The sequence below is a fragment of the Aristolochia californica genome, unplaced genomic scaffold (assembly GCF_029961685.1).
Source record: "Aristolochia californica isolate CCGP_79_NKW_82.1479 unplaced genomic scaffold, dmAriCali1.0.hap1 SCAF_7, whole genome shotgun sequence".
Taxonomy (NCBI): domain Eukaryota; kingdom Viridiplantae; phylum Streptophyta; class Magnoliopsida; order Piperales; family Aristolochiaceae; genus Aristolochia; species Aristolochia californica.
In genome coordinates, this window is record NW_027182268.1 from 29,036,585 (window position 1) to 29,060,428 (window position 23,844).

Here is a 23,844-nt window from a genome sequence, read left to right on the forward strand (position 1 = left end):
GAAAGGGACTATAATACTTCGGAGAGAGCTTGTGGCGTTTGGAGGTTGTCAGTGATAGCTGCATGTAATATTGGAGACGTAGCCATACATAATCTCCTCAGTGAGAATGGTGTCTCTTTCTGCTAATGCTTGGTCCAAAGTGGCTATCTTGGACGCACCAGGTTCATACAATAAAAGTCGAGGCGGGTCTCTGCCATATACTACCTTGAATGTGGTAGTTCTGAGTGCGCTGTGGTAGGAGGTGTTGTAACAGAATTCAGCCCAGGCAAACCATTTAACCCACCGTTTAGGTGAGTCCCTATTAAGCACCTAACCAATACTACCCAAAAGACCGGCCTGTTAGGAGCGGAAGACACAAGTACTTAACTCAGGACCAGGGGTCAATGTGGGCCATAACACCACACCCCTCCCCCCCCCCCCCCCCCCCCCCCCCCCCCCCTTCGTGAGCCAACGACCACGGCGGCTTAACACATAGTGACCGGTGCCGACGGCGACCGCGTCCAAGACCCACGGAATTCCTGCGTCCGCTGGGAATCGAACTCGTGACCTAGCCAAAGTTCTGATACCAAATGTTAAGCACCTAGCCAATACTACCCAAAAGACCGGCCTGTTAGGAGCAGAAGACATAGGTACTTAACCCAGAACCAGGGGTCAATGTGGTCCATAACAGTCCCCCACAAAACAACGAAGATACATCTCAATCATCCGGTTTACGACCTCGGTCTGACCATCAATCTGTAAATGGTAGGCGGAAGAGAATGCTAACGTTGTGCCTTGCATCTTGAATAGTTTTTTCCATAATGTACTGGTAAAGATGGCATCTCTGTCACTGGTAATGGAGGTAGGCATCCCATGTAACCGGACAATATTATCCATAAAGAGTTGACCTACGTGAGTTGCAGTGTAAGGATGTGCCAGAGGGAGAAAATGGTCATACTTTGAGAAACGATCAACCACTACAAATATAACAGATTTGTCGGACGACGAGGGAAGGCCATCTATGAAGTCCATGGAAATATCTGACCAAACTTGTGATGGCAGTTGAAGTGGTTGGAGCAAACCTGCTGGACTTAATGATTCAGCTTTATTCCATTGACAAATCTGACAAGCCGCCACATAATCGGTTATACTGCGCTTCATACCCCTCCAATAAAATCCCGACTAATCCGAAAATATATTTTTTGTCGGCTCTCATGTGTACTATCATGAAACGAGGCTAGAATGTTGTGAATAAGTGGTGACGTGTGGTGTAGAAAAATCCGGTTTTTGAGGAGGACAAGACAATCCTGAACCGTCCAATGTTTCTCTAATTTCCCCTACTGAATGTCATGATATAAGGCAATAATTTCCGGATACTGTTGTCTTTCCTCCATAATAGAATCCAACAAGAGAGCTCTGGGCTGACTGATGGCATGTAATTGCGGCTCTGGAATGTCTCAGGGAGATAAAGCATCAGCCCCACATTCAAACTCCCAGGTTTATACTCCACGGTAAAGTCAAACACCATAAGTTTACTTAACCGGTGCTGCTAAGGTGAGGTAGTGAGGCGCTGCTCAAGAAGAAACTTGAGGCTGCAATGATCTGTGCGAATAAAAAATGGGTACCCCCAGAGATAAGGCCACCGATGTTGTATTGCTTTAGCTAAACTGATCAGTTCCCTTTGATAAGTTGCTAACTTGTGCTGGTGTTGGCCAAGTTGGCGGCTAAAATAAGCGATCGGGTCCTTGTTGGTGTAACACTGCACCAATACCGCCCCCCGAAGCATCACATTCCACCACAAAGGACTCATCAAAGTCCGGTAGCTGCAAAACCGGTGCGGATGATAATGCCTCTTTCAACTGCTGAAAGGAATGAGCCACTGTCTGGGACCAGGTAAAGGCATTTTTCTTGAGTAGGTTGTTGAGCGGTGCTACAATCTGGCCATAGCTGGGGATAAATTTCCTATAATACCCAGTGAGGCCCAAAAATCCCCTTAACGCTATAATGGAGGTGGGAGGAGGCCAATCTATGATGGCCTGAATCTTACTCTAGTCAACCTTCACCCCTACTGCTGAAATAACGTGGCCCAAGTATGCCACTTCTGAGGTACCCATAGCACATTTGGACTGATTTAAAACCAAATGATGTGATCGGAGAAGGGAAAATACCTGATGAAGGTGCTGAAGATGCTCTTCCCAATTGTTGCTATACACCAACATGTCATAAAAAAATACCAAAACATATATCCTCAAAAGAGAGGAAAATACCTCATTTATGAGGGCTTGGAATGTGGAAGGAGCATTGGATAGACCAAATGGCATCACGAGGAACTGGAAATGACAATGGTGCGTTCAGAACGCTGTTTTCTCCACATCTGATTGATGAACACGGATTTGATGATAGCCAGACTTCAAATCCAGCTTGGTAAATATAGTAGCACCGTGTAACTCATCTAGCAACTTGTCCACCACTGGGATGGGAAATTTGTCTTTAATGGTGTGAGCGTTGAGTTGCCGATAATTGTTAGGATCCTCACGAGTCATGGATCTTGTCACCCTCCTCTCTTCTCTTCCTTCCATTGCCTTGCTTGACGTAGAGGTAGATTGATGGAGTGATGAAGAAAGAATTTCGGAAAGGGGAATTGGGGAAAACGGGGGAGAGCTTGAAGGAGCTCTCGACCTGTTATCTAAATTACTCTAGGCTAATTTACTAACTCAATCGCTGCCTTTCATTAACCTAACCATCCCCTTAAATAGGGTTGAGGACGCCAAATACACTTTAGACCCTTGGGTCACTGGTTCAAGCCAAATAAATTTTAAACCAAACTAAATCAATTACATGAAAATTGAAAACCACATTAATTAATTCCTACGTTTGCTGGTAAGACGTGATGCTATTGAGTCCATAACATCACCCTCCCCCCCCCCCCCCCCCCCCCCCCCCTCCCCTTTCTGGAGAAAGAGCTTTTCCTCAAGCTCGAAAGAAGGGTAGAGAAGTCGAAATGCTGATAATGGCTCCCATGTAGTGTCACTGGGGTCTGCATCTGCCCACTGGACGATAATTTCCCAATCGCCCTGTATGTGGCATGCCTGCAATACCTGAGCTGGAGTAGAAAGGACATGGCCCTCATGGAATGGTGGCAGAGTAGTGTGCATCAGGGGAGAGTCGCCCTGGAATGACTTCAGTTGGGATACGTGAAATACATTATGTATCTTTGCCTTGGGTGGTAGCTGCAAGCGATAGGCCACGGTGCCAATGCGGTCCAACACCTGAAATGGACCATAATATTTCGGAGAAAGCTTGTGGCGCTTGGAGGCAGTCAGTGACAGCTGGCGGTAGTGTTGGAGCTTTAACCACACATAATCTCCTGGGGAACAATATACGCTTGGTCCAAAGTGGCGACTTTGGATGCCCCTGGTTCATAAGATAACAAACGAGGTGGATCTCTGCCATAACTACCCTGAAAGGAGTAGTTCCCAGTGTGTTGTGGTAAGAGGTGTTATAGCAAAATTCCTCCCATGAAAGCCACTTAACCCATCGTTTAGGTGAGTCCCCCATAAAACAGCAAAGATGCATTTCGATCGTGCAATTGACGACCTCGATTTGTTCGTCAGTTTGTAGATGATAGGCAGAAGAGAATGCCAATTGTGTGCCATGTAACTTGAATAATTCTTTCCAAAAGGTACTGATAAATTGGCATCCCTATCACTGATAATAGATGTTGGAATCTATTATGGGACATCCTGGTTATGGGCCTGGGTTAAGTACCTATGTCTTCCGCTCCTAATAGGTCGGTCTTTTGGGTAGTATTGGCTAGGTGCTTAACATTTGGTATCAGAGCTGACCCTCGGTCTCGAGTTCGATTCCCGGCAACGTTGCAGAGGCTGGATTTAAATACTGGTAGGCCGTAGGATAAAAACATGGGTCGGGCCAATGTCACTGCGTCGTGCGCAAAGGCTCGATTAAAATACAGGTAGGCTGTAGGATAAAAACCCGGGTCGGGCCTGTGTCGTTGCACCACCATGGTCGTCGACTCACAAAGGGGGGAGGGGGGTGATGTTATGGGACATCCTGGTTATGGGCCTGGGTTAAGTACCTATGTCTTCCGCTCCTAACAGGTCGGTCTTTTGGGTAGTTTTGGCTAGGTGCTTAACAGAATCCCATGTAATCGGACTATGAGGTCCATAAATAACTGAGCTACATGAGCAACAGTATATGGATGCGCCAAAGAAATGAAGTGACCATATTTTGAAAAACGGTCAACCACAATTAATATCACGGATTTACCTAATGAAGTTGGAAGGCCATCAATGAAATCCATGGAAATGTCAGACCAGATTTGAGACGGTAGTTGCAAAGGTTGTAGTAGGCCGGCAGGACTTAAAGATTCGGCCTTGTTTCGTTGATAAATCTGACAAGCAGTTACATAATCAACAATTGTGCTCTTCATACCCCTCCAATAAAATTCCTGACTGATTCGAAAATATGTTTTTTGTGGATCCTCATGTGTGCTATCATGGAAAGAGGACAGAATGGTGTGAATAAGTGGGGACGTGTGATGCATAAAAATCTTGTTTTTGTATAGGATAAGACGATCCTGAATTGTCCAATGACTAGCTGTTGTCCCTTGCTGAATATCTTGATATAATGAAATAAGTTCCTAATATTGATGTGTCTCTTCGCGAATATAATCCAACAAAAGTGAACGCGGGTGTCTCAGAGCATAAACGTGTGGTTCTAGAATGTCCCGATGAGACAAAGCATCAGCCCCCAAATTTAAACTGTCTGGCTTATATTGAACTATAAAATCGAAACCCATGAGTTTACTCAACCAGTGTTGCTGCGATGATGTGGTGAGGCGTTGCTCAAGAAGATACTTGAGGCTGCAATGATCTGTATGAATCAGAAATGGTTGTCCCCATAGATAAGGCCGCCAATGTTGGATGGCTTTGGCTAACCCAATTAGTTCTCTCTCATATGCTTCTAACTTGTGGTGGTGTTGTCCCAACTGGCGGCTGAAATAAGCGATGGGGTGTCCCAGTTGCTGTAACACTGCACCAATACCTCCTCCAGATGCATCACATTCCACCACAAAGGATTCCTCAAAATCTCGTAGCTTTAACACCGGCGCTGAGGCTAAGGCCTCCTTTAACTGCTGAAAGGCCTGTGTCACTGAGGGAGACCAGGTGAATGCATGTTTCTTGAGAAGGTTGTTGAGTGGTGTTGCTATCTGGCCATAAGTACGGATAAATTTTCTATAATATCCTGCTAGGCCCAAAAATCCCCTTAATGCGGTAAGGGAGGTGGGAGGAGGCCAATCTGTCACGGCTTGTATCTTACTCTAGTCAACCTTCACACCCACTGTTGATATAACGTGGCCCAAATATGCCACCTCTGAAGTGCCCATAGAACATTTGGATTCATTCAAAACCAAATGTGGGAGCGTAGAATGGTAAATACCTGATGGAGATGTTCGTCCCAATTTGTGCTATATACCAAGATGTCATCAAAAAATACTAACACATATTTCCGCAGAAGTGAGGAAAATACCTCATTCATGAGGGCCTAGAAGGTGGAGGGCGCATTGGAGAGACCAAAGGGCATGACAAGGAACTCGAAATGACCGTGGTGAGTGCGGAACGCAGTCTTCTCCACATCTACAGGGTGAACTCTAATTTGATGATAGCCCGATTTCAAATCTAACTTGGTAAAAATCATAGCACCATGTAACTCATCCAGCAAATCGTCCACCATTGGGATGGGGAACTTCTCTTTAATTGTATGGAAATTGAGTTGCCTGTAGTCGACACAAAACCTCCATGATTTATCCTTTTTCGGACCAATAAAATAGGGGATGAGAAGGGAGACCTACTGGGTTGGATAACCCCCTGAGCAAGCATATTCAGGCACTGTCTTTCGATTTCATCTTTCTGTATATGTGGGTAACGATAAGGACACACCACCACTGGATCAGTTCCCAACTTCAAACGTATGTGGTGATCACAGTGACACACTGGTGTTAGACCAATAGGGTCATTAAATAAATGGGCAAAGGCTGTAAGTAATGGAGATAACTTACAATCACCAGTGCTCTGAATCTGGAAAGTGTGAAGTGCGCTGGACACCTGTGCCTTGATGCCCTGCAATGTAATCTGGCCTTGTTGTTCTGTAAAGGTCATAGTCCAAGTCTGAAAATCCCACAATATAAGGCCTAATAGCTGAAGCCATTTTACCCCCAGCACCAAATCAAATCCCGCCAAAGGAATGACTAGTAAGTCAGCCTTAAATAAATGTCCCTCAATAGTAAAAGGGGTGGCTGCACATAACCCAACACTAGAAATTTTAGCCCCATTGGCCACTGAAACCAAGAGACCCTTTTGCTGTTGGATTTCTAATCCCAATTGTTTCGCTGCGGGTTCACTAATAAAATTATGTGTATTGTTGCTAGAATCAACTAAAGCAAGTAACTGGAGATGGTGTAACCTGGCCTTTACCCGCATGGTATTAGAACTACGCAGGCCATGCAAGGCATGGAGGGAGAGCTCTGGTTCTTGTTGTTCCTCTTAAACAATATCATCTTCAGGAAGCACTTCTGAACCCTCTTCCCAAAGTTCTATACTGAATAATCTTTTGCAGGTATGTCCTAGGAGAAAAATTTTGTCACAATTAAAACAGAGGCCCTTGTCCTTTCTTGCCTCCATCTGCTGCTTAGTCAAGAATTAACGTGGAAGATTGAGGGGGGCACATTGGTAGACTGCTCTGCACGGTTAGGGGCTAAAGAGCCAAAACGTGGCCCAGGTGCACTACCCGGTAGTCTGTTTGTCCAAAAGGGTTTTCGGCCTAATCATTCCCTCAGAACTCTTTGTTTCTATTCCACAACCCTGGCATAATTCATGGCTGAATCCAAGTCTATAGGACCAAGTAATTTCACTTCCAAACGAACCAACTCGGTCAATCCCACATTAAAGATCTGAACATGCAGGGGAGGAGGAACAAATTCACTTGCTCGGGCCAACCTTTCCTGAAATGTTTTCTGGTACAATTCTAAGGTGTCAGTCTGTTTATAGTTGATCAATTCCCCCACTACATTGCTACTAGCTGGAGGTCCAAACCTCATCTGGCAAGCATGTTTAAAATTTAGCCAATCCTGAGTCCAATGGACATTTCGGTAGTGATGAAACCACATGAGCGCTTCATCGAGCAGGTGGTAGGCGGCCAACGTGACCTTGTCCACATCCAACATTTGTTGATGATAGAAAAATTTCTCACATTTCGTGAACCAAATTAAAGGATCCTTTGAGCCATCATATGAAGAAAAATTGAGTTTAAACTACCTGGAAACCGTAGTTGGTCCCTGTGCGTGAGCATGTTATGAACTCCATAGCATCATGAGTTATCCATAGGCATAGGAATTAAAATATGTCAATTTACTTTTGATGTAATTTCAATTCGGTTTGGTTTACTTTATTTGGTTTGGTTTACTTTGGGTTGGTTCAGTGTAATGTGGCGTGAACCACTTGACCTATGGGTCATCTTTGTATTTTCGTCCTCAACCCTATTTATGGGGACATGAAGGAGAAGAGAGGCAAGTATTGAGAAAATTATATTTTACAGGTCAGATTCTCCCTCAGAGGTCTAGGTCAGATTTCTCCCTTTGAGGTCCAAGGTTGAGCTTCCTCCAAAGCTCCTTTGTTCTAATTGAGTTCCACCATTACTCGTTTAAGAAACAAGAATTCTCTTCCAATGTCAAGATCATCCATGGAGGGAAGAGAGGAAAGAAGGGTGACTCGATCCAAGGCAAGGGAAGAACCTAACATCTTGGTATCAGACAGGTCCACCCTTGGGGATTCCTCTTCCCCTGAGATTTGAGACAGTTAGTGGAAGATACTAGGCAGAGGACAGATAACCAGACTCATGCCCTGGAAGAGGTGCATCAAACAACCTCTGATTTGCGTGAGGCAATAAAATCAATGGATGCTGCCATCCAAGCTCTCCTCCGGCGACAAGAGGACCATGATACACGAGCCCAACCACCAGCTGCCTACTCTCCACCGGCCGACCACCATCAATTCCACCCACCACCTCCCCCACAACCACCAATGCGTCAACACCATCCCCATCTGGGGCCTGCCGTTCAAGGACCAAACACTGTGCCCAGGTATTTAAAACTTGACTTTCCTACGTATGATGGGTCTAAGGACCCTTTGATTTGGTTAGCCAAGTGTGATCAGTTCTTTTATCATCAAAAAACACCTGCTGATGAGAAAGTGTATTTGGCCACCTACCACATGCTCAATGAAGCGCTTCTATGGTACCACCAATTCCGAAATGACCAAGTGGTTCAGGATTGGGCAACTTTTAGACAGTCTTGCATGATGAGATTTGGTCTTCCAGCTAGTAGCAATCCATTGGGAGAATTAATCAATTACAAACAAACTGGAACACTAGAGGTGTACCAAAAGACCTTCTAGGAAAGGTTAGCCCGAACAAACCAGTTTGTTAGCCACACATAGTATGTTCATATTTTTACTACTGGTTTGACAGAAGCTCTGCCATTAGAAGTTGAATTACATGCTCCTACAGATTTAGACCACGCTATGAATTTAGCCAGGGCAATTGAGCACAAGCAACGTGTTCTAAAGGAGTCACTGGTCAGAAAACTAGCTTGGCCAGGGTGGCACACTGCCTCAGCGCCAAACCCTTCCTATGGACCTCCAAGATTTAGAGACAGTGCAGCCCCACACCCAGACATTCTAATTCGGCTCCACCTGCTCCTTACTTCAAAAAACTTACTAGACAAGAAATGGACAAGAGAAAGGCCAAGGTCCTCTGTTCTAACTATGATGAACAGTATGTCATTGGACACCACTGCAAACGATTATTCAGTATATGCCTGTGGGAGGATGGAGATGAAATACAACCAGAGGAGGAAATTGTGGAAACTGACCAAGAAGGTTCAGAGATTTCCCTTCATGCTATGACTGGTCTACGCAGTTCAAGCACAATGCAGGTTAAAGCCCAATTACATCATTTACAGTTACTGGCTTTAGTTGACTTGGGCAGTACACATAATTTCATTAGTCAGTAGGCGGCAGAACAACTTGGGTTAGTAGTACAGCAACAGACTGGTCTTTCTGTATCAGTAGCCAATGGGGCTAAAATTACTAGTGTAGGCATATATCCAGCCACACACTTTGATATTGAGGGATATGCAGATTTTCTGGTGATTCCACTATCAGGATTCGATTTGGTGCTAGGCATTAAATGGCTACAATTGTTGGGACCAATACTATGGGATTTCCAAGCCCTGACCATGTCTTTTATAGAGGACCAACATCAGATTATATTGCATGGCACACAAGCACCACTCACCTGCGCAGTACAGGTTGCCCAGGTCCAGTCCACAAACACATGTAAGTTATCTCACTTACTTACAGAATTTGAAGATATCTTTCAAGACCCTACTGCCTTACCACCACTTAGGCACTGTGATCACCGTATCCGTTTGAAAACGGGTACCGAGCCGGTAGTGGTGCGTTCGTATCATTACCCTGTTATGGACTCCATAGCATCAAGAGTGGCTAACCGGAGAAGAGAATAGATGGAGTAAACTTGTATTTCAATATCTTAGGGGTTTAATTGTAATTTGAAGTTCCATAAGGGTCTAATTGTAATTATAGAACCTTTGATGTTTTCCTTGACCTATTTAGGGCGTCAAGTGAAGTAATGAAGACAAGCATTGAGTATTAGTCTAAATGAGATCAGGTTCTCTCTCAAAAGAGGCCTAACGTGAGAGCTCCTTTCAAGGCTCACGTCCTTCACCATTGGGCGTTCCAAGAACCCCAAATCCTTCCCTTCCTCATCATTCAATCTGGAAGCTAGAGGAGATCGCCGGGTGACTCGATCCATGGCTAGAGAGCCTAACAACGTGGTATCAGACAGGACCACCCTTGGTGATTCCTCTTCACCTGCAGAAATTCGAAATTTTGTGGAAGAAAACCATGCTGGTCTACAATCTCAAATCAATGGCTTGGAGGGAAAATTCCAGATGTTGTTGTCACGCATGGAGGAAGGCTTCACCCAGCTCTCAGTCCAGATGGCATCCTCCTCACGTCCAGCAGATCCCCTCAACCCTCTTCCAACACCTCCACCTCCTCCCCTGCGCCAAACACCTCAACCTCGTGGGGGCCTCAATCCAGCCCCTCCTACCGTGCCAAGGTACACAAAGCTTGATTTTCCAACGTATGATGGGTCCTCCGACCCTTTAATGTGGTTGCACAGGTGTGATCATTTCTTTTCCCATCAAGGAACTCTGCCCGAAGGCAAGGTTCAATTGGCCGCCTTCCACATGCTCGATGAAGCGCTTATGTGGTTTCATCAATTCAAAAACGAATTCATGGTCTATGATTGGGAATTTTTCAAAGAAAATTGTATGCTACGGTTTGGTCCTCCGCTTCGCAGCAACCCAGTTGGGGATTTGGTCAATCTAAAACAGAGTGGAACTATAGAACAATATCAGAAATTGTTCCAAGAAAAACTTGCTCGTGCAAGTCATTTGGTCCGACCTGAACTTTATGTCAATTTGTTCACGGCTGGCCTGGTAGAACCCCTTCGCCTAGAAGTGGAATTGGAAGCCCCCACCTCCCTAGCCCACGCAATGAATTTGGCAAGAGCATTGGACACCAAACAGCGCCTCTTCCGTGAGTCCTTAAACAAACGTCCTCCTTGGCAACCTCGCCCACAGCCCCATGGCCCTTATCCCACTCACCCCAGGCCTCCTCCCACCCAACCATCACCACCACCACCAGCCTTTACACCCCCACCTGGTTTTATCAAACGTCTGACAAAAGCCGAAATTGATCAGAGGAGGGCTCAAGGCCTATGTTTCAATTGTGATGAGAAATTCGTCAAGGGCCATCTATGCAAAAGACTATTTTGGGTAGAAATAGAAGACCCCTCAGAGGATGACTTTCAGGAGGATATGGACCAAACCGAGGAGGAAACACCAGAAATCTCCCTCCATGCCATGACCGGCCTGCATAGCACAAATACCATGCAGGTCCATGCCACCTTGAAACATCATATTCTGCTAGCACTCGTGGACTCAGGCAGCACACATAATTTTATAAGCAGCCAGGCAGCACAACAGTTGGGTTTATCACTACAGCAGAAATCAGGCATATCAGTCTCAGTGGCTAATGGTGACAAGGTCACCACCGTGGGGTTCGGTTCAGCAGTGCCCTTTACTATTGAAGGTCACTCCTTTGTAGCAGATTTTTTGGTCATTCCGTTGGCTGGGTTTGACCTTGTCTTGGGCATTAAATGGCTACAGCGCTTGGGTCCGATCTTATGGGATTTCCAATCCCTGACCATGAGTTTTAACCAGGACACCCATCCGATCACCCTCCATGGCAATAGCGCCCAGAGGCCATGCAGCCTCCACACACTTTCGGTGGATACTTCAAAAGGGGATAACTTAGCTTCATTGTTGGCCGAATATGCTGATTTATTTCAGGCACCTGCCGACCTTCCTCCTATCAGAGTGTGTGATCACAGAATTCGTTTGAAGATGGGCACAGAACCAGTGGTAGTGCGTCCCTACCGCTATCCCCATGTGCAAAAAGATGAGATAGAACGTCAATGTCAACAAATGCTACAACAAGGTATTATTCAGCCTAGTCGTTCTCCTTTTTCATCCCCGGTATTACTGGTAAAGAAATCAGATAAATCTTGGCGCTTTTGTGTGGATTACCGTGACCTCAATGCTCGCACCATCAAAGATAAATTTCCAATTCCAGTGGTCGATGAATTATTGGATGAGTTACACGGCTCTCAATTATTTACAAAGTTGGACTTAAAATCAGGCTACCATCAGATTCGGGTTTATTCAGAGGATATCGAAAAAACTGCCTTCCGCACCCACCATGGTCACTACGAGTTCTTGGTGATGCCATTTGGGCTATCCAATGCCCCGTCCACCTTTCAAGCGCTTATGAACCAGGTATTTCGCCCTTTCTTACGGAAGCATGTCTTAGTTTTTTTTGACGATATACTGGTCTATAGCAAAACTTGGGCAGCACACTTGCATCAATTGAGACAGGTTTTCACCATTCTCCGAGCACACCATTTATTTCTCAATCGTGCCAAATGTGACTTTGCCACATCCGAAGTAGCTTATTTGGGGCATGTGATATCAGCATCCGGGGTGAAACCAGACTTCAGCAAGATACAATCGGTGATGGATTGGCCCACACCTCACACCGTTACTGCTTTGAAAGGGTTCCTTGGTCTCGCAGGGTATTATAGAAAATTTATCAAAGACTACGGTCACCTGGCAGCACCATTGCATAATTTACTGAAGAAACATGCCTTTCAGTGGTCTCAGTTGGCAGACTCCTCATTTAACAACTTAAAACAGGCATTAGCGTCAGCACCAGTTCTCCAATTGCCCAACTTTGCCGAACATTTCATTATAGAATGCGATGCATCCGGGGGAGGGATTGGTGCCGTCTTGCAGCAACAGGGTCACCCTATTGCCTATTTCAGCCGCCATCTCGCTCCTCACCATCACAAGTTAGCCACGTATGAAAGGGAACTTATCGGTTTGGCCAAAGCGGTGCAGCATTGGAGGCCGTATCTGTGGGGCAGACCTTTTGTGATCCGGACAGACCACTGTAGCCTCAAATATTTATTGGAGCAGCGCCTTACTACCTCCCCACAACAACATTGGCTCAGCAAATTAATGGGATTCGATTTTCAGGTGGAATACAAACCGGGTTATCTCAACAGGGCAGCAGACGCTTTGTCACGCCGGGAACTAGAGGAGTCACACTTGCACGCATTGAGCCACCCCAAGTCACCCTTGCTGGACACAATCCGTCAGGATACTAGCCATCATCCAGATCTCCTTGAGTTACAAGCTCAAATCGCAAACCATTCCAAGGACAAGAACTGGACACTACAGGACGGTCTCATTCTGTATAAAGGACGCATATATCTTCATCCTTCGTCGGTACTCATTCCTGCCATTATTGCCTCCTTTCATGATAGTACACATGAGGGCCAGCAGAAAACATACTTCCGCCTCAGTCGGGAATTTTATTGGAGCGGTATGAAGCGGGTCATTGTGGAGTATGTTGCAGCGTGCCAGATCTGTCAGAGGAATAAGTCAGAATCCTTACAACCAGCCGGCTTGCTCCAGCCACTTCCACTTCCTTCACAGGTATGGGCAAATCTATCAATGGATTTTATCGATGGTCTTCCTCCTTCTGCAGGGAAATCTGTTATTTTTGTTGTGGTAGACCGGTTCTCCAAATATGCCCACTTTATGGCCCTCAGCCATCCGTATACAGCCACACAGGTCGCTCAGCTCTTCATGGATAATATTGTCCGTCTCCATGGCCTTCCGGAGACCATCACCAGCGACCGTGATGCTATCTTCACCAGTAAATTCTGGGGGGAACTCTTTAAGCTCCATGGTTCTAAGTTAGCTTTTTCTTCAGCATACCACCCTCAAACAGACGGCCAGACAGAGGTGGTTAACCGCACCTTGGGTATGTATTTGCGGTGCTTTGTGGGGGACACGCCCCGACTGTGGGTTCGTTGGTTAGCATGGGCGGAGTATTGTTATAATACCTCATACCACACCGCCTTGGGTACTACCCCTTTTCAAGTTGTTTATGGACGCGAACCTCCGCGACTACTTTCTTATGAAATGGGGTCTTCTCGGGTAGAAGCATTGGACCAGGCCTTGGCCGACAGAGATGCAATGCTTGCTCAAGTCCGCCTTCAGTTACAACGTGCACAAGCAACTATGAAGCATACTTATGACAAAGGACACCGTCCCCTTACCTTTGCACCTGGAGAATTTGTTTGGCTCAAACTTCAGCCATATCGCCAACTTTCTCTAGCAGCCATCAAACGCCATAAGCTCTCTCCAAAATTTTATGGGCCATTCCAGATCACGCAACGTATTGGCACTGTGGCGTATCGTTTGAAACTACCACCAGACGCCAAGCTCCATGACGTCTTCCACGTCTCCCTTCTCAAGCCATTCAAGGGAGACTCACCACTGCTGCATACCCCTTTGCCTCCTCTCAAAGATGGCAGGTCCATGCCCACGCCTGCTCAGATCCTTCAAGCCAGGCGAGTTAACAACGCTTGGGAAGTGTTGGTTCGGTGGACTGACAAGGAATTGATAGAAGCCTCTTGGGAGACCCTCGAGTCCTTCCAGACTCTATTTCCCACTTTCGAGCTTGAGGACAAGCTCTTTCTTCAGGAGGGGGGTGATGTTATGGACTCCATAGCATCAAGAGTGGCTAACCGGAGAAGAGAATAGATGGAGTAAACTTGTATTTCAATATCTTAGGGGTTTAATTGTAATTTGAAGTTCCATAAGGGTCTAATTGTAATTATAGAACCTTTGATGTTTTCCTTGACCTATTTAGGGCGTCAAGTGAAGTAATGAAGACAAGCATTGAGTATTAGTCTAAATGAGATCAGGTTCTCTCTCAAAAGAGGCCTAACGTGAGAGCTCCTTTCAAGGCTCACGTCCTTCACCATTGGGCGTTCCAAGAACCCCAAATCCTTCCCTTCCTCATCATTCAATCTGGAAGCTAGAGGAGATCGCCGGGTGACTCGATCCATGGCTAGAGAGCCTAACATACCCTCACTTACAGAAGGATGAGATTGAAAGGCAGTGCCAACAAATGTTAGCACAGGGTATTATTCAGCCCAGCAGGTCTCCTTTTTCTTCACCGGTATTACTAGTCTGCAAGCATGATAAGTCATGGAGGTTCTGTGTGGATTACCGACAACTCAATGCCCATACGATTAAAGATAAATTTCCTATTCCAGTGGTGGACGAGCTGTTAGACGAGCTACATGGAGCTACTATTTTGACTAAACTCGATTTGAAATCTGGCTATTATCAAATTCGAGTTCATCCATCAGATGTGGAGAAAACAGCGTTCCGCATGCATCACGGCCATTTTGAATTCCTCGTCATGCCATTTGGTCTGTCAAATGCGCCTTCCACCTTCCAGGCTCTCATGAATGAGGTATTTTCCTCTCTCTTGAGAAAATATGTATTGGTATTTTTCGACGATATTTTGGTCTATAGCAACAGCTAGGAAGAACATCTTCAACACCTTCACCAGGTATTTTCTCTTATACGTTCACATCATTTGGTTTTAAATCGGTCAAAATGTTCTATGGGCACATCAGAAGTGGCATACTTGGGCCACGTTATTTCAGCAGCGGGGGTGAAGGTAGACCAGAGTAAGATACAGGCGGTCACAGATTGGCCTATTCCAACATCTATTACAGCCTTAAGAGGATTTTTTGGCCTAGCTGGATATTATAGAAAATTTATTCGTAGTTATGGCCAGCTTGCAGCTCCGCTCAACAATCTCCTCAAGAAAAATGCTTTTACCTGGTTAGAGACAGCAGCTCATTCCTTTCAGCAATTGAAAAATGCCTTATCATCAACCCCAGTTTTGCAGCTCCCCTACTTTGAGGAGTCGTTTGTAGTGGAATGTGATGCTTCGGGGGGCGGTATTGGGGCAGTGTTGCACCAACAGGGCCACCTAATTGCTTATTTTAGACGTCAACTGGGCCAACACCACCACAAATTGGCAACTTATGAGAGGGAATTGATCAGATTGGCGAAAGATATACAACATTGGTGCCCTTATCTATGGGGACGTTCTTTTTTTATTCGCACTAATCATTGCAGCCTCAAGTATCTTCTTGAGCAGCGTCTCACTACTTCACCACAACAGCATTGGTTAAGTAAGCTTATGGGGTTTGACTTTTTTGTCGAGTATAAATCGGGAAGTTTGAATGTAGGGGCTGATGCATTATCTCGCCGGGACGTTCCAGAGCCGCAATTAAATGCCATCAGTCAGCCCAAAGCTCTCTTGTTGGATTCTATACGGGAAGAGGCACAATAGTACCCGGATATTATCTCCTTATACCAGGACATCTAGCAGGGGACAACGACAAACCATTGGAAGGTTCAGGACAATCTCGTCCTCTACAAAAACAGAATTTTTCTACACTACACATCCCCTCTGATTAACAGCATTTTAGCCTCCTTCCATGGCATTACACATGAGGGCCGACAGAAAACATATTTCCAGATCAATAGGGAATTTTATTGGAGGGGCATGAAGCGCAGTATAGCTAATTATGTGGCGGCTTGTCAGACTTGTCAACGGAATAAAGCTGAAACATTAAGTCCAACTGGGTTGCTCCAACCACTTCAGCTTCCATCACACGTCTGGTCTGATATTTCTATGGACTTCATAGATGGACTTCCCTCTTCGTCGGGTAAATCTGTTATCCTTGTAATGGTGGATCGTTTCTCTAAGTATGGGCATTTCATTCCTCTGGCGCATCCTTACACTGCAACTCAGGTCGCTCAAATTTTTATGGATAACATTGTCCGCTTACATGGGATGCCTAATTCAATTACTAGTGATAGGGATGCAATCTTTACAAGTACCTTCTGGAAAGAACTCTTTAAATTACAGGGCACAAAGTTAGCCTTTTCTTCAGCCTACCATCCGCAGACTGATGGTCAGACAGAGGTCGTCAACAGAACCATTGAAATATATCTCCGCTATTTCGTGGGGGACTCACCTAAGAGGTGGGTTAAGTGGCTCGCCTGGGCTGAGTTCTGTTACAACACCTCCTACCACAACGCACTCGGCACAACCCCATTCAAGGTGGTATATGGTAGAGAACCTCCCCGTCTTTTAGCCTATGAACCAGGGGCCTCTAAAGTCGCCACTTTGGACCAAGCATTAGCTGAAAGAGACACATTCATCACTGAGGTGCGCACTTATCTACAGGAGGTACAACATTCTATGAAAAAATATTATGACAAGAAGCACCGGGAAGTCTTCTTTTCTCCTGAAGATTATGTTTGATTGCGTCTCCAACACTACAGGCAGTTGTCGTTGATAGCCTCCAAACGTCACAAGCTCTCTCCTAAATATTATGGTCCCTTTCAGGTGATGGACCGCATTGGGACAATGGCCTATAGATTGTAGCTTCCGCCAGAGGCCAGAATTCACAACGTCTTTCATGTCTCACAACTAAAGGCTTTCCAAGGTGATTCACCTTTGCTGCACACCCCGCTGCCCCCACTCCATGAGGGACGTGTACTTTCTACCCCGACACAGGTATTACAAACTCGTCGTATTCAGGGTGATTGGGAGATCTTAGTGCAATGGGCAGATGCTGACCCCAGTGACACGACATGGGAGCCATTAGCGGCGTTTCACACCCTCTACCCATACTTTGAGCTTGAGGACAAGCTCTTTCTCCAGGGGGGTGATGTTATGGACTCCATAGCATCACGACTTATCCATAGGCATAGGAATTAAATTATGTCAATTTACTTTTGATGTAATTTCAATTCAGTTTGGTTTACTTTATTTGGTTTGGTTTACATTGGGTTGGTTCAGTGTAATGTGGCGTGAACCACTTGACCTATGGGTCATCTTTGTATTTTCGTCCTCAACCCTATTTAGGGGGACTTGAAGGAGAAGAGAGGCAAGTATTGAGAAAATTATATTTTACAGGTCAGATTCTCCCTTAGAGGTCTAGGTCGGATTTCTCCCTTTGAGGTCCAAGGTTGAGCTTCCTCCAAAGCTCCTTCGTTCTAATTGAGTTCCACCATTACTCGATCAAGAAACAAGAATTCTCTTCCAACGTCAAGATCATCCATGGAGGGAAGAGAGGAAAGAAGAGTGACTCGATCCATGGCAAGGGAAGAACCTAACAGAGCAGCCATAGGAAGAGGTGTGGGCACAATGGTGGTGGTGGTGGCGGCGTGAAGTGTGGGTGGTTTGCTGCCGGTGGCTGAGAGCTTGTAGCTGGTGGTGGTGCAGTTGATTGAAGTGCGGCCAGCTGACGGATGACGGTTTGGAGAGAAGATTCCAGCGTGTGCAATGTATTATAAATGTTTATAATTTCAGCACCTTGATGTGTGGACCTTTGCTGAAGATCTAAAAGCACTTGACGTATGTCCTCTGGAGAAGAGGAATCACCAAGGGTGGACCTGTCTGATACCACGTTGTTAGGATCCTTACGAGCCATGGATCTTGTCACCCTCCTCTCTTCTCTTCCTTCCATTGCCTTGCTTGACGTAGAGGTAGATTGATGGAGTGATGAAGAAAAAATTTCGGAAAGGGGAATTGGGGAAAACGAGGGAGAGCTTGATGGAGCTCTCGACCTGTTATCTAAATTACTCTAGGCTAATTTACTAACTCAATCGCTGCCTTTCATTAATCTAGTCGTCCCCTTAAATAGGGTTGAGGATGCCAAATACACTTTAGACCCTTGGGTCACAGGTTCAAGCCAAATAAATTGTAAACCAAACCAAACCAAAAATCAAACCAAATCAATTACACGAAAATTGAAAACTACATTAATTAATTCCTACGTCTATTGGTAACACGTGATGCTATTGGTTCCATAATAGTAATCCACACAAAACCTCCACGACTTATCATGCTTGCGGACCAGTAATACCGGGGAGGAGAAAGGAGACCTGTTGGGCTGAATTCCCTTGGCGAGCATATTTTGGCACTGCCTTTCAATTTCATCCTTTTGTAAGTGGGGGTAATGATAAGGCCGCACAACTATAGGTTCAGTGCCCGTTTTCAATCGGATACAGTCATCACAGTGCCGAATAGGCGGAAGAGCAGTAGGTTCATGAAATATATCCTCAAAGTCTATAAGTAATTGAGATAACTTATAGTTGTCGGTGCTATGGACCTGAAGAGTCTGAAGTGCGCAGGGCACTGGTGCTTGGGTGCCATGCAATGTGATCTGACGGTGGTCCTCTGTGAAGGTCATGGTTAGAGCCTGAAAATCCCATAAAATAAGCCCCAACAGTTGCAGCCTTTTAACTCCAAGGATCAAATCAAATCCTGACAGTGGGATCACCAGGAAATCTGCAATAAAGGAGTGTCCCTCAATATGAAAGTGGGTGGCTGGAGAGATGCCCACACTGGTAATTTTAGCCCTAATGGCTACTGAGACAGAAAGGCCTGTCTGCTGCTGGATGACTAACCCAAGTTGTTCGGCCGCTGGCTAACTGATGAAATTATGCATGTTGCTAGAGTCAACTAAAGCAAGTAATTGTAAATGATGTAACTGGGCTTTAATGCATGGTGTTAGAACTACGCAGGCCAGTGATGGCATGAAGTGAAATCTCTGGACCCTCTTGGTTTGTCTCCTCAATCTCCTCCTCTGGTCGGTCTACTCTAGTGACACTGGCCCGACCCACCTTTTTGTGACCCTACCAGTAATTTTAATCCAGCCTCTAGGTCGCCCCCTCCGCTAAGTTTGCTCACGCCGGGATTCGAACTCGCAATGTAGTGCCTGCTCTGATACCAAATGTTAAGCACCTAGCTAATACTACCCAAAAGACCGGCCTGGTAGGTAGCGGAAAGCCAAGTAATTAACCAGGACCACAACATAAGTACCTAGCCAATACTACCCAAAAGACCGGCCTGGTAGGTAGCGGAAAGCCAAGTACTTAACCCAGGACCACAACATATATCTCTACATGGGTTCTCAGATGCCGATTGGGATGGCAATAAAGATGATTACTCTTCCACTAGTATCTACCTTATCTATATTGGACGTAATCTCATTTCTTGGAGTTCAAAGAAGTAACACATTGTTGCTCGTTCTTCTACTGAGGCTGAGTATCGATCAATTGTTGCTACCACTGCTGAACTTTGGTGGGTGTGCTTCTACTTACTGAACTTGGTGTGACTTTGCCTTCTTCTCCTATAGTCTATTGTCATGATATTGGTAGCACTCGGTTAACCTCCAATCCCTTGTTTAATTCTAGAATGAAACATGTAGCAAGTTATTCTCACTTCATCAGTGATCAGGTTCAATATGGTCTACTTCGTGTTTCTCATATTGCTTGTCTTGACCAACTTGTTAATCTCTTTACAAAACCATTGTCACGTTCACAATTTTAGTTGCTAAGAGACAATATTGACCTCTCTAATCGTGGCCTATCTTGAGGGGGCATGATAAGAAATTATCTTCCATTCAATTTAGGGGATAAAATTTCTTATCTCCCTTCAATTTATGAGATAAGATCTCTGATGATTGTATTTATCCTTTATGTTGTAAATTGTATAAAATTATCAGTTTCAATCATTGAATGAAAAACAAAATTTCATAAATTATGCAAAAAAGTCATTGTGGAGTAACAGATGCCTTAGCCAGAGTTTGGTACAATGAAAACTGGGGAGGAGCAAATCTTAAGGCCGAAACTAAGAATCACTGTGGAGTGAGGGGTAAAGAAAAAGACGAAAAGAATGAAGAAGGTCAAACCTACGAATATGCCGTGTGTTCAAGGGTGTCTCCTTATTGTATCAACCTAGCAAAGGCTGCTTTTATGAGATGTATCATATAGACGAGCTGCTAATTGGGTCAGTCCAAACTCCAAAAAGATTCTCGCATCCATGCTTTGGGTGGATGACGCCCAGTCGTCAACAGGTCCGTCTGTCCGGCCAGAAACTACTTGCTTGGAAATTAAATTCATCAGGGATGCTCGTTTTTGCTTGCTTTCTGCTTTCTGCTTTCATAAAAAGAGAAACAAGGGCAAGGCGTCATCTCTTGGTCGCCATACACTCTTCTCCTGCAGGCCAGCCAACTTCGGCTACAACTGAGAATTAACCAACATAACGTTTCCTATTAACTATGAACAATAGATGTTCCATTCTGGAATTCCCTGGTATTGAGTCAAACCGATTCGCCAGCAACTTGACTCACTTTAGTTTTCCCTTAAGCTCGAGATGAATTCAGACTTTGGAACAAGACGAGTTTGAGATTTTCTGGACTTGACTCTTACCATATAAAATACCTTTTACCTTAATTGTTTTGGTCAGTTACCTCTTTAATTGATTGATAATTGTTATTAATAAATAAGTTTAATTTTTTCTATTAAGTCTATTGAGTTAATTATCATACAGTTGCAAAGTCCTAGACTTTTTAGAAGTGTGTGTGATTCAACGGTACTAAACTCGTCAGCAAATTCTTTCTATTTATTTTTTTAATTTTTTTTCTTTTTTAGTTTAATTTAGATTTGCTGAGCGGAAGAGAAGGTGGTCCAACAACCTAGCATATTGATTCTCCTACTCAACGCCCATTAATGGACTCATATTTACTATACAGAACCCCCATAGGCCATACGAGAGTGGCAAAATTAAAAATTTCTTGGGATTATTAGTGGACCGATTGAAGACGACCGGAGGCGTTTTCAATTTAGGCGAACTTTTGGGTGGTTAGGGAAAATCAGTGGAAGATGTCGACACCGGATGCTTCTTAAACAACTAGAAAAAGGTTAGACGACAGAAACAGATGTTTTTTTAGGAGAGAGCAGAAGAGGATCCAGACCCAGTTGTTGTTTGCAGCAGTGGAAGACAAAATCCGTGCAGGTCACTTTTTGTACTACTAACACAGTATGTGGGTCCACCATTTCAAAATTCAAATCTTATGAATCCAGACCAGAAAAAACAAGTAAATCACCTTCTCTTCCGAATTAGATCATCCATCATAATTAACCTTGATTTATCAGATTAATTAAAAGTTAAAACTTGAAAACGATAACCATCAAATAAGAAACCTTCAACGAGGGGATTCGGATCTTACTGTCAAACAGGACCTCTTATTCCACCTCAGTGCGATATTTGCGCTACGGTTGTTAATTCATCTCTCATGTGCTTCTCACAATAACCAGGAAGTCCATTTTTCTCTTTTTATCTTTTAGTTTTTCTCAAACATCATTATCACATCTTTTTCATTTACCACGTTTGCAAATTTTAATTGGAATGGAAAGCGGAGACGAGAAGTAGTCAGACAACTCGACCGACTCGTGTGATCGTGATCCAAACCCAAACCCAAACCCACACCCACACCCACGCCCAACCCAGGATGAACAAGTAGAGGTAAAGAACTATAACAAAATAGGAAACTGGATCCGGAAAACCCTAACGCGAAGGGCTGGAAAAGTAGTAGGAAGGCCAGCAATATCTACCCCAGAAGCCACACCTACTGCTTCTCCGTCTCTCTTTTTCTCCGTTCTCAAGCCGCTGCTACTCTCCTTCTCCCTCCTCGGCGACGAATCTCTTTCGCATACTCTCTCGTGGGTTGTGAATGGTGGAGCCCGTGCGCATGCGTTACCCCTCCTCTGGTGTAAAACCACCAAAGGCAACCGCGCGATTCTCCTTCGCGCAGTTCTCCTTTGTTTTCCTCCTTCAATTGGCCTGCACTTTCCCTCTCGCTTCTGCTTCTTCCTCCTTCGGATCTCGCTCCCACGGCTGGTACTATCGCTGCCTCGGCCTCGACCCATAAATCCTTCCTTCTCTTTGCCTCTCTCCCTTACCTTTTTTATTTTCATCTTGCCCACTGCTCTTTAATTCGTCTTCTCGTAATCGGAACCACAGTTTCCTTCCTCCATTCCATCGACGAAAAAGGATTAATTATCGTCGCGCCATTTGGTTGTGTTCAACATGTCGGTACTCTTGCTGAAGCCTAGGAAGCAGCAGGCCACCAAAAGCGGCGGTCGTCTCCTCATCACTATTAATGTTCTCGGCAGCGCTGGCCCATTCCGCTTTCTCGTGAATGAGGGAGAGCTCGTCGCTGCCGTCATCGACACCGCTCTCAGATCTTATGCTCGTGAGGGCCGCCTCCCCGTCCTCGGCTCCGATCTCAATAATTTCCTCCTCTACTCCGCCAATGCTGGCGGTGCCGACGGTAATTTACTAATTAATGAATCCCTAAATTCAATCTCTATATTTTTCCTTTCGCTTCTATTAATTTTAAAGCATTTAAAGAAAACAAGAAAAAACATACAGTGCTGAAACTTTTTTTCTTCTTTTTCTATAGCTCTGAGCCCTTGGGAGCCAATCGGGTCGCGCGGCTCAAGGACCTTCCTCTTATGCAAGAAGCAGCAACAGCAGGATTCGGGTGAGGCTACACGGGCGGTGACCGGTCGAAAGGGGAGTGGAAGTTGGAAGTCGTGGATTAACAAATCCCTCAGCTTCAAGATCTCTTCACATTAATACCTCCAACTCCCGGTTAGGTGAAAGAGAATGGTTTTCATCTCGATGCTCAACGATGATTATAGGAGTCGTTCTATCCGGACTTTCGTCCGGCAATTCTATGATTGTTTAGATTGTTGCTTTTGGGACTAGTCCATGTTGTCTCGTGATTGAATAAATTAGAGGCCTGCTCTTCTCTTGCTGTAATAATGGGGCTGAGGGGAGAAATAGTCAGTAGCGTGGTTCACTGGCTTTTTTCTTTTCTTTTCTCGGCCTGGTAGGTAATCTAGACTTAGTTTACCAATTTCTATCGAGTTGTTTAGGGAAATTAATGATTTAATCACCACTTTTGTCTTCCTTTTATTGTTATTTTGGACCTGTTCTGGAGTCAGATGCGTGGAGTACTGGTTTTTTAATATCACTTGTTTGGTAATCGATCCAAATAAAAATACATGTTGCAGGTTAAAGAAAAGGAAAAGTTTGTAACTAATGGTGAGGAAGAATATTAGATTTTCTTCTTTCTGTTTTAATGCATTCCATGACTATCCTTCCGAAGAAATTTGAAAGCGATGACAGACCCAAGAAGGGTTCCTGAAATGGAAGAATCAATTGGACGCGCTTTGCCCAATTTGAAGTTCTGGAATTGATGAAGATGGAAGGTTATTAAGTTGGCAGAAGGGAATGTAATAGAGCTTTGCGTAGGAAGGAATCTAATAGTCTATACCTAGTATAGTATTTTCAAAAAAATATATAGAAAACTTACTTTAAAGCATTTTAAAAG

General features: G+C 44.8%; 1 protein-coding gene across 1 annotated transcript; it reads left to right on the top strand.

The window, feature by feature from the left end:
- The first annotated feature begins 22,532 nt into the window (after positions 1 to 22,532).
- LOC137937269 (uncharacterized protein At4g22758-like) lies at positions 22,533 to 23,084 on the top strand. Its single transcript, XM_068782354.1, has 2 exons — positions 22,533 to 22,776; positions 22,909 to 23,084. The coding sequence occupies exons 1-2, from the start codon at positions 22,533 to 22,535 to the stop codon at positions 23,082 to 23,084; spliced, it is 420 nt and encodes a 139-aa protein (XP_068638455.1).
- The last annotated feature ends 760 nt before the right edge of the window (positions 23,085 to 23,844 follow it).